General features: G+C 58.1%; 2 protein-coding genes across 8 annotated transcripts in view; one reads left to right on the plus strand and one right to left on the minus strand.

Annotated features, from left to right (window-relative positions):
* CUL9 (cullin 9) overlaps window positions 1-7,218 on the plus strand; it is a 37,671-nt gene extending 30,453 nt beyond the window's left edge. For 3 of the 7 annotated variants that reach the window (XM_027525400.1, XM_027525401.1, XM_027525402.1), the window contains 10 exons: window positions 3,523-3,663; window positions 3,763-3,927; window positions 4,071-4,234; window positions 4,573-4,666; window positions 5,131-5,205; window positions 5,326-5,436; window positions 5,524-5,641; window positions 5,936-6,069; window positions 6,732-6,805; window positions 6,882-7,218. In XM_027525400.1, coding sequence (XP_027381201.1) covers window positions 3,523-3,663; window positions 3,763-3,927; window positions 4,071-4,234; window positions 4,573-4,666; window positions 5,131-5,205; window positions 5,326-5,436; window positions 5,524-5,641; window positions 5,936-6,069; window positions 6,732-6,805; window positions 6,882-7,071 — 1,266 coding nt within the window. In that variant the 3' untranslated portion in view covers window positions 7,072-7,218. Of the gene's footprint in view, window positions 1-537; window positions 2,297-3,522; window positions 3,664-3,762; window positions 3,928-4,070; window positions 4,235-4,572; window positions 4,667-5,107; window positions 5,206-5,325; window positions 5,437-5,523; window positions 5,642-5,841; window positions 6,070-6,731; window positions 6,806-6,881 lie in introns of those variants that run through there. The other 4 variants (XR_003508319.1, XM_027525403.1, XR_003508320.1 and 1 more) reach the window with 4 other exon arrangements.
* Window positions 7,219-7,686: 468 nt separating this feature from the next.
* Window positions 7,687-10,096, minus strand: DNPH1 (2'-deoxynucleoside 5'-phosphate N-hydrolase 1). The gene is made up of 4 exons (XM_027525405.1): window positions 9,895-10,096; window positions 8,342-8,410; window positions 8,062-8,172; window positions 7,687-7,874 (listed from the first exon to the last, which is right to left on the minus strand). Exons 1-4 carry the CDS (start codon window positions 10,070-10,072, stop codon window positions 7,726-7,728), a joined length of 507 nt encoding a protein of 168 aa, XP_027381206.1. The 5' UTR covers window positions 10,073-10,096; the 3' UTR covers window positions 7,687-7,725.
* Window positions 10,097-10,428: the final 332 nt, after the last annotated feature.

Here is a 10,428-nt window from a genome sequence, read left to right on the forward strand (position 1 = left end):
TAAGTGGTGCTTTGACACTCTGCAGGGTGGTGGTTAGCATCTGGTGGTATGTGTCTTTGCTGCATATTGTAATCACTGGGAACTTTTAAAAAATCCCAGTGCTCAAAGTATGCCCGAGACCAATTAAATGAGAATCTCCAGAGGTGAAACAAGAGCTCCTCAGGGGATTCTAGTGTTCAGCCAAATTTGAGAACAATAGATAATACACACACTTTATAAAATCAAAGCACTTTATAAATGAGAAGTGTTTGGAAATTGGTGATGACTATGGTTTATGCTTTCCTTATCACCACCGAAGGTTTTTTTATTCCAAAATGTCATCACTTCTTTTATCTGTACACGTTCACTTAACATAAAAATTAAAAGGAACAGTTTAAAACAAAAACAGCACAAAAGCAGAGGGAAGTACGGGAAGTCAGGCTGCCGTGAAGCTGAGCGGAGAAGGCTGTAGCTGGGGAGGGAGCACCCTTGGGGTGGCGAGGGGCCGAGGCAGGAAGCCAGGTGCTGAGTGCCGTCTCCCCTGCCCCTGCCTCACAGCTTGTAGGACCAGAGCCCACACCCATCCACTTAGCAGGATGAGCGCCCTTGTTGCCATCAATTCTAGCCGCCTCTCTCAGCAGCGCCGCCCCAGTGGTGGGTGACCTGGGCCGTGTGTGTTTGCATGTGTGTGTACTTGGTACTTTTTCTCCTTCCCTTTTGCTCAGCTTCAAGTTACTGTTCTCACATAGTTGCCTCTGCCCCCCTGTTCCCAGGTTCTTAATGATTCCCTTTACACTTCCACTTTTTTGTTCAACTAATGCTTGTCATGGACCTCCTGCGTGCACAGCGCTGGGTGCTGCGTGAGGGAGTGGGGAGATGCGGGCAGACAAGGACCCGAGAGCTAATAATAACCACAGCTAATATTTATGGGGGCCTCATTCTGGGCCACTGTGCTGTTTTACAAACATTGTCTCGTTTAATTCCTGGAATAGTTCTGTGAAGAAGGTGAGCACAGTGGTGGGACAGCGGAAGGAGAGATTTGGGAGGCGGACGGGGGCCTAGTTGAGTTGGGTTGGCAGACAAGGGCCTTTATGGGAAGCCCTGGTAGGTTTTGAGCAGAGATGCAATAAGATCTGATTTCCAGTTTTGAAAAGATCACTTGGTGTGGAGAAAAGGCTTGGGCAGAACAAGAGTGGAAGTAGGGACACTGGTTCAGAGACTTGTACAAAGAGGCAAGAGGTGCTGGCCGCTGAGCCTAGGGACGGTGAAGGGGTGGACAGATCGGGACACATGTGGGGTAGAGCTGACAGGGTTGTGGCTGAGGACAAGGGCATCAAGACAGCTCCTGGGGTTTTGACCTGAGCATCTGGCAGGATGAGTTGGGGGAAATGTTAGGCCTGGGGTTGGTGTGCAAGGCAGATTTTTGAGGGGAAATTCCATCCGTTTTGGCCAAGTAAAGTTTGAGCTACTTTGTTGGGCACCTGTTTGGGACTAGCAGGCAGACAGTGGATTTTTCAATTTGGAAGTAAGTGCAGAAGCCTGGCTGGCATCACCCAGGGGGAGAGGAGCAGGCCCAAGGCACTGAGCGTGGGGCACCCCGACCCTGTAGAGACAGAGAGAGACAGGGAGCTGGGAAACGGGACTCAGCAAAGCAGGCTGAATCCGTCCCAGCAGAGGAGCCAGTGGCAGAGTGCAGGAGCCACTGACGGGGAAACCTTGGGGCCTGGAGCAGTGGGAGACAGCTTCCCGGGGTGAGGCTTGAGTGAGTGGCTGAGGGCAGGAGGGGAGTCCAGGTGGGAGACGGCATTCCCTCTGGCTGGGCAGTGGGGACAGTGGAGGCCAAGGGTAAGCCCCAAGCAGAGACACTCCTCGTGGGCATGGAGCAGGTTCCAAACTGAGACCTGGCCATTGTCCTGCAGGGCAGTGCTCCCACTCCACAGCTGTCGGCTCGAGGGCCTGTGTGCCTGCCCTCGTCGGCCTCGGGGTCTGAATGCGGAAAAGGATTTTGCATTCTACTTCCCAGCTTATCTGGGCTTGTTTTTCTATAGGAGGGGGTTGGTTTCGTGTAGTACTTGAGTGGAAGTAGTTCAGTTACGCACTTATTTATCATGGAGAGTCCTCATGGAACCACCTGGGGACTCTCCTGGGGTTTGGATCCATCATTTGGGGAAGCTCTGGGGTAGGCAGTGTGAGGGAGAGGGTCCTTAATGGAGTCTTTTGGAGGCTCAGGTGCTCGTGAGGTAGTTGGTGTCTTCAGGAGGGATGAGGGAAGGAACAATCAAGAGGGGAGGGGATGATGAGGGCTGATGTTGGGGGAGGGAATGGGGGGGGCTGATGTTGCGGGGGAGGGGATGATGAGGGCTGATGTTGAGGGGGAAGGGATGATGAGGGCTGATGTTCGGGGAGGGGATGATGAGGGCTGATGTTGGGGGAGGGGATGAGGGGGGCTGATGTTGGGGGAGGGGATGATGAGGGCTGATGTTGAGAGGGGAGGGGATGATGAGGGCTGATGTTGAGAGGGGAGGGGATGATGGGGGCTGATGTTGGGGAGGGGATGATGGCTGATGTTGGGGGAGGGGATGAGGGGGGCTGATGTTGGGGGAGGGGATGAGGGGGGCTGATGTTGGGGGGAGGGATGAGGGCTGATGCTGGGGGAGGGTATGAGGGGGGCTGATGTTGAGGGGGAGGGGATGATGAGGGCTGATATTGGGGTGGAGGGAATGATGAGGGCTGATGTGGGGGGAGGGGTGATGAGGGCTGATGTTGAGGGGAGGGGATGATGAAGGCTGATGTGGGGGGAGGGGATGATGAGGGCTGATGTGGGGGGAGGGGTGATGAGGGCTTGATGTGGGGGGAGGGGATGATGAGGGCTGATGTGGGGGGAGGGGGTGATGAGGGCTGATGTGGGGGGAGGGGTGATGAGGGCTGATGTTGAGGGGCAGGGACGATGAGGGCTGATGTTGGGGGAGGGGATGATGAGGGTTGATGTTGGGGGAGGGGATGATGAGGGTTGATGTTGAGGAGCGGGGACGATGGCTTGGGTTGGGTACGGTAGTGACATGATAGCAGGAGAAGGATTTATGAGTTGTGACACCCCCGGCACTGGTGACGGGGGGTAGGGGGGCTGAGCAGAATTTAGGAGTGCACTGGAGGAGGTGGGGGTATGGAGACAGGACTGAGGTAAGAAGTTGAGCCAGATGAGGTCACAGCTACAGCACAGTGGGCCCTGGCCAGCCCCCCAGGCCTTCTTCCTCTCTGCCTTTCTTGCTCTAAGTCTTTCTCAGAACTTGAATCTTCTTTTTCTTGATTCTCTTTACCCATCCCTTCACACCCATCCCAACAATAATTTTAATTACCACTTTGGTCTGCACACCTCAAAGTGAACTGTAATTGTGGCCAATCAGGAAAAGCCCTGGAGGCCAGAAAGGTTAGGGTCAGTGTTGAGGCTGATGTAGCAGCACGTCTGTCTCTGGCCTTGCCAGTGTTGGGGAGGGTTCCTGCTCCCGCGCTGTCCCTGAGCGGCCGCTCCCGTGTCCCTCCCAGTCTTGCTGGAATGAGTATCTGACGACACGCATTGAGCAGAACCTCGTGCTGAACTGCACCTGCCCCATTGCCGACTGCCCGGCCCAGCCCACGGGGGCCTTCATCCGTGCCATTGTCTGCTCGCCAGAGGTCATCTCCAAGGTACCCCACTCTGCCTCAAGAGGCTCCGGGGCACGGGGGGCCCGGAGGTGTGGTGTCAGAGAGCCAGGCACTCACCTCATGGCCCCTGCATCCCCACAGTACGAGAAGGCCCTCCTGCGTGGCTACGTGGAGAGCTGCGCCAACCTGACTTGGTGCACCAACCCCCAGGGCTGCGACCGCATCCTCTGCCGCCAGGGCCTAGGCTGTGGGACCACCTGCTCCAAGTGCGGCTGGGCCTCGTGCTTCAGCTGTAGCTTCCCTGAGGTGGGGGCCCACCCTGACTCTGCCCCATTGCCGGGGTCCACGCCCCTCCCTGCCCCCCCACCCCAAGCACCCTACCCTGTCCTGCCCGCACCACCAGTCTGCAATAAGGACTCAGCTATGCCCTCACTGCCCCCCTTCCCTAGGCACACTACCCTGCCAGCTGTGGCCACATGTCCCAGTGGGTGGACGATGGCGGCTACTACGACGGCATGAGTGTGGAGGCCCAGAGCAAGCATCTGACCAAGCTCATCTCCAAGCGCTGCCCCAGCTGTCAGGCTCCCATTGAGAAAAACGAGGGGTGTCTGCAGTAAGTGGGGGTACTGTGGGCGGCGGCAGGGTTGGAGGCTCGGGAGAGGGTGGGAGACCTGGCAGAAGGAAGGGGCAGTGGACGGACCAGAAAGCTCAAGAGCACGGGAGGTCCTCAGCTACCTCCTCGCACCTTCCAGAGTGATTCCAGTGTTCCCCCCGCTTTTAAGCCTGCATGTATGGGGGGATCTGGAAGCCAGGATGTGGTGAGTAGGGATTAGTGAAGTTAAGGAGACTTAAGAGGGCGTGGGAGGGGCCAGCAGTGTGTCCAGGCCCTGGGCATTCCTGGTGGGGCCCTGGCCAGAGGCAGGAACCCTGACCAGCTAGCCTCCTCCACAGCATGACCTGTGCCAAATGCAATCATGGATTCTGCTGGCGCTGCCTCAAGTCCTGGAAGCCAAATCACAAAGACTATTACAACTGCTCCGCCATGGTAAGGGGCTGGTGCTGAGAGGAGGCGGGCAGAGGCCCCTGGGCGGACAGGGTGGGATGCTGCTTCTGGGCCTGGGCGCAGACAGCTCCATGTCCCAAGCAGCCGGAGAGGTGGAACAAGGCTCGGTGGAGAGAAGACTGAAAGCCCCAGGGCCTGCAGGTGCTGGGCGTTCTGTCCTGGGAGGTCTGTGCACAGAGACCTTCTGCCCCAGCAGAGAGGCTGTGGTGGGCTGAGCGCTCCCAGGAGGCCCAGGGCAGAGCAGAGCAAAGACTCTGAGCCAGGGCCTGGCTTCACTGTGTAGTCAACCTGCCAGGCTTCAGCACCCTCATCTCACAGTTACGAGAAAGGAATGAAGAAATCTGGGTAGAGCAGCAGCAGGCCTCCGTGAATGGTGGCTGGTCTGAGGAGTAACCTCATCTTGTCCTGCCAATCACCCAACAGCCCTCTTGACATGCCTTCACCAGGTAAGCAAAGCCGCGCGCCAGGAGAAGCGCTTCCAGGACTACAACGAGAGGTGTACTTTCCATCACCAGGCCCGGGTGAGCAGGGAAGAGACAGTGGGGTGGCCAAGGAGGTTAGAGGGCTGGGCTGGATGGCCGGGCGCTCTTCTGGGGGGTGGGGCTGCGCCCGCCGGTGATGACAGCCACTTCTCCGCACAGGACTTTGCTGTGAACTTGCGGAACCGCGTGTCTGCCATCCACGAGGTGCCCCCGCCCAAATCCTTCACTTTCCTCAGTGATGCCTGCCGGGGTCTGGAGCAGGCACGAAAGGTGGTGTGGGCTGGCCTGGGCAGAGGGTGGGCGGGAGGAGGGGGAGGGTGGGAGGTGGCCTCAGCAGGAGCCTGCCTGGGCCCGCAGGTGCTGGCCTACGCCTGCGTGTACAGCTTCTACAACCAGGACACAGAGCACATGGACGTCGTGGAGCAGCAGATCGAGGCCCTGGAGCTGCACACCAATGCCCTGCAGATCCTCCTGGGTGAGCCCCCGTCCCCCTGGCACCTACCCCCAAAATACAAATGGGTGGGTGACCCAGCCCCAGCCGCCCACCTTCATTCTGGCCCCTGGAGCTTCCTGTGCCTCGTAGCCTTGTTACCGTCTTCAAGTTCTACCCTGCAGGTCCATGATACACACCCCCACCCGACCTTTGCTTTGATTACGACGTGTCCCCACCTCTAGGCTGTGAGCCCTGGTAGATGTGGGGAGCGCATGGTAGGCGTCTGTGGGAGGAAGGGAAGAAGGGAGGGAGCCCCGCGCCCTGCCCTCTCTGCAGAGGAGACGCTGCTGCACTGCAGAGACCTGGCCTCCTCGCTGCGCCTCCTGCGGGCCGAGCACCTGAACACCGGCCTGGAGCTGCTGCGGCGGATCCAGGAGCGGCTGCTGGCCATCCTGCAGCACTCCACCCAGGTAGCCACCCATCCGACCCAGCCTTCCTGCCCTCACTTGGCACCGCCTGTCACAGCCTCTGGTGCCCTAGGGGGATCCTGATGGAAAGGATTCGAGGGCACACGGACCGGCCTGTATCCCACCTCCCAGCCCTGCCCCTCAGCCACCTGGCCTTGCCTACAAAATGAAGGAGGTAGTTAGCCCAGGTTAAGGGTATCTGGCCAGGTGCTTGCTCTCCAGAACTCACTTGGGGAACTTTTTCAGAAGATTCTTCCCAGATGTGGATTTAGAATCCTAGGAGTTGGGGGCCAAAGGGCAGGGATCCACCAAAGTAAGGGAGCTGAGGTTCTTTCCGGCTCCAATACACTGATGCTGAGTCTGAACTAGGAATCCCGCCCTCAGGGAGCTTACGGACTGGTACGTAACTTGGGCAGAAAAGGCATGAACACACAGTATGGTAAGGGTAGGTGGTGCCTCACCGCCATATCCTGGGTTGCTGAGGACTGTCATGTTAGGCAGAGTCAATGGCTCACAGAGCGGGGTGCTGGGGTTGGTGGCGGGGGCATTCCTGGCAGGGCCGGGCGGCTCTAGGCCCTCGGGGGATCCGGGTGAAGGAAGGCTGGGTGCCAGGGCCCAGTGTGCTCTACTCCGCTGCTCCCCACATCCTCCTGTCTCCTTGCCAGGATTTCCGGGTTGGTCTCCAGAGTCCATCCTCCGAGTCCCGGGAGGCAAAAGGACCCAACGTGCCTGGCAGTCAGTGAGTGGAGGGGCCCCCTGGCGCGGGGGGGCGTGGGAGGCGCCGAGGCCCTGAGGTTGAGTGTGCACTCTCCCAGGCCCCAGGGCTCCTCGGAACTGGAGGAGGAGGAGGAGGACGAGGAGCCCGAGTGGCAGCAGGACGAGTTTGAGGAGGAGCTGGACAATGACAGCTTCTCCTATGATGAGGAGTCTGAGAACCTGGACCGAGAGACTTTCTTCTTCGGCGACGAGGACGACGACGAGGAGGATGATGAGGGCTACGACTGAAGGGGCAGGACGCAGGGAGCGCTGGAGCCACCAGAGCCCCGGGGTCACGGGTCAGGCGTGCACCACTGTCCCCGCACATGGCGGCAGGTGGTTACCAGTGTCTGTGGCACTGTCTTCTGTTCACTGAATAAACTTTCTTTTAATACACTTCTCTGGAAGCAGACCAGTTTCCTCAAAGGGCCACTTCAGCTCCCCCTGCCATCACACACAGCCAATCCTTCTCCTACTCTGCTCTTTTCTCTAGGCATCCAGACATCCATCCTTAAAGCCCACAGCAGACGGCTGTGACTTACATTGATAAAGGGAAATAAATGTCCGTGGTACTCAGCCCAGAAGCCTCCGACCCAACACAGGGACAGGAAGGAATGGTCACCTCCCACCCCCGACAATCAGCTTCATCCAAACTCCTGAATGTTGCTGCAGGGAGCTTGAGCATCTTAGAAAGTCTCCTCCTCTTGGGGGCCTGTGGACCTTTAAAGGTCTCTACATCTTGAAGTTGAGCAGGGTGTTAGGATATTATTGAGAACTGGACCTTCCTCTACCGACAATGTGATATAATGTCAGAATTGTATACATGCCGTGAATCAGTACTGGGACTAAGAGCCAGGAGCCAAGTCTGGGGATCAGGAGAATTTAATAAAAACTGGGGTGAAGTCAAGCTGTTGGGTCAGGAGAGGCAGCCACCTGCTCAGGAGGATACGCCTCAAAGTACCGATCTAGCAGGGCCTCCACTTCTGCTTCCTCGTAGTCCCACACCTGGAACCTGGAGCCATTGGCTGCTCCCCGGATCATGGCTGAGAGCACTGGCAAGAAGCATGGGGGTGAAGGTGTCTCCCCCGCCACTTCCACACTCCCCCTCCTCCCCTCCCACACTGCCCACTGCCCTTCCCTTTCTGGGGTGGGCACTGTGCTCAGAGACCCACAAGGAAGGAGAAGAGGGCAGGGACCTCAGAGAGCTGGGAAAGGAGGCCAGGGCTGGGGGGGGCTCACCTCGGCCAGACTTTGGGCGAAACAGGCACAGGACTGGTTTGTGGAGGGCTACGGCCCGGCCCAGCTCATAGCCTACCCCCAGAGAGGGCTGGGTCACTTCTGCCACGACCACTGGGAAGAAAGGAGACCAAGGCTCACCCTCGGGCTTGTGAGGGACACACAACACAGTCTGGCTGCGGTGAGAAGGGAACTTGGGAGTCCCTTGGAGGGGGGGAACCAGGCAGGTCCAGGGGACCTAGGACCCCAGGGGAGTTTGCAGGCAGGACGGTGGACCACTCACCATCTGCCTGCTGCAGCCAGGCCAGGTCCCGATCATGGATGAGCTTGTCGCCTCCAGCAGCCTCTTCCCCTGTGGTTGAGGGAAAGCTGGTCAGGGACCTACCCTGGGCTTCAGTTCCTCTCTTCTGCCCTAGATACCCCCAGATCCACCCTGCTTAGGGAAGGGGAGGGGACAGAGAGATGGCCTCCAAGGGCCCCCCAACACTAGGATTCCATGAAAAGTAATGAAATGGAAAAGCCTGCAAGGAAAATGCAGTCCTGTTCCGGGGAGCAGAATGTGATCAACGACAGGAGTGATACAGGGGAGATGGAGGTCAGTGATCAGAGGTGGACAGGAGGAGGAGGAATCACATCCCAGGTGGGGACAGGCAGGAGGAGCAAGAGGCTGGCCCGCCGAAAGGAACCTAGGGGCCCCACAGGCTCTCAGGCTTTGGTGGGAGTGAGAACCACCCGAGAACCCGATCAACTACAAAGACCCAGGTATCGATGAGCCTGGACTGCTGACTGAGCTCGCCAGGTGATTCTCATACCCAGGCGAGTTTGAGAATCCCTGCCTGAAAGCAAAGTGTAACCAGTGGGAGGTGGTGTGAAGGCAGGGGAGATCCTGGGGTCACAGGGCCAGGATCCCAGCTTTCCAGCTTGATTCAATGTCACCCACTGGGAGCATAAGGGTCACACGCCCCAGATCAGAGCAGAATAACTGGAGAGCTTATTAAAAATGGACTCAAAGGTTTTATCCCAGTATCTGCATTTTCAACAAGCTCCCTCAGAACACTGTTGAGCACAGGCCCTTGCCAAAGCACCAGCAACTTTGTGATGCATCATTTTAAAGAGGATGCCACAGGGACTTCCCTGGTGACCCAGTAGTTAAGAATCCACCTGCCAAGGCAGAATACATGGATTCCATACCTGAGCAGAGGAGATTCCACATGCCTGTCGTGGAGCAACTAAGCCCGAAAGCCAGGCTTAGTTCAGGCTTCAACTACTGAACCCAGGCTGCTCACTGCAATGAGAAGCCCGTACGCAGCAATGAAGGCCCAGGGCAGTCAAAAGTTAAGATAAAGAGGTCTCTGAGAATTGCACTGGGTCCTACAGAGCCTGGCTCTGTCCACTGGGAGGGAAAAGGGGACACACTTGAGGTTTTTATGAGAAGTGTGACAGTTTGGGCGTTATTTCCAAAGTAGAAAACCAGCCAGGATCCGGGACTACCTCTCCGCAGGAGCAAGAGGATCAGAGGGCCTGAGACGGTGTTCGCGGGACCCGGGGTCTGTCGGGTCAAGGAGGGCTGATACCTCCAATGTCGAAGGAAAGCTCTGTGCTAGGTGGGAGAGAAGAGGCCAGTGCGGCCTCCTCCCATCCTGCTCCTATAAAAGCCGGAAGGAGCCCAAAAAGTTCTCCACGAAAGACCCAAAGGTCAAGATAGTAACTGAATCCGGGGCGTAGGGTCCCAGGTCGGATGCACGCGGTCTGAGCCCCCCACCGCAGTTCTTCTCGGGCAGAGGGGCCTGCCTGCACCCTTCCGGCCGCCCGCGCCACGAGCACCGCCTCCCTCACCGCTCTCGTCCACCTCGGCGGCCGCCACATGCTCGGTAAGCACCACCCCGAAGCGCCGGAGGCGAGACACGATGCGCACGTACAGTTCCCGATCCTCGCGTCCGCCACGGATACTCCCGCAGAAGTACAGGGAGAGACGACCCGGATCCAGGGTTCCAGCCGCCGCCGCCGCCGCCATCCCGGGCCCCGCAGGCCCCGCCCGCTCCCCTTGGCCCCGCCCCTGCACGTGACCCGCCCCCGCCTCACGGGGTCTGGTTCCAAGTGAAATGAAACACCTGTGAAATGCAACGTCAACCGTACCCACCTGTAGGAACTCAGCGCCTCCTGGACTTAACTCCTCACCTCATCCACTCCTCCCCACCTTTGCCACAGGCAACTCCATTCTCCCAGCTCCTCAGGTCCCAAACCTTGGAGTCATTTTGACTCTTCTCTTTCCATCAAACCCTACGTGCAATCCACGGGGAACTCCTGTGGGTTCTCCCTTCCAAATATTTAAAACTCTGAAACCCACCTGCTGGGGACCCAACCTTGGGT

This window comes from Bos indicus x Bos taurus, chromosome 23, assembly GCF_003369695.1.
Source record: "Bos indicus x Bos taurus breed Angus x Brahman F1 hybrid chromosome 23, Bos_hybrid_MaternalHap_v2.0, whole genome shotgun sequence".
Lineage (NCBI taxonomy): Eukaryota > Metazoa > Chordata > Mammalia > Artiodactyla > Bovidae > Bos > Bos indicus x Bos taurus.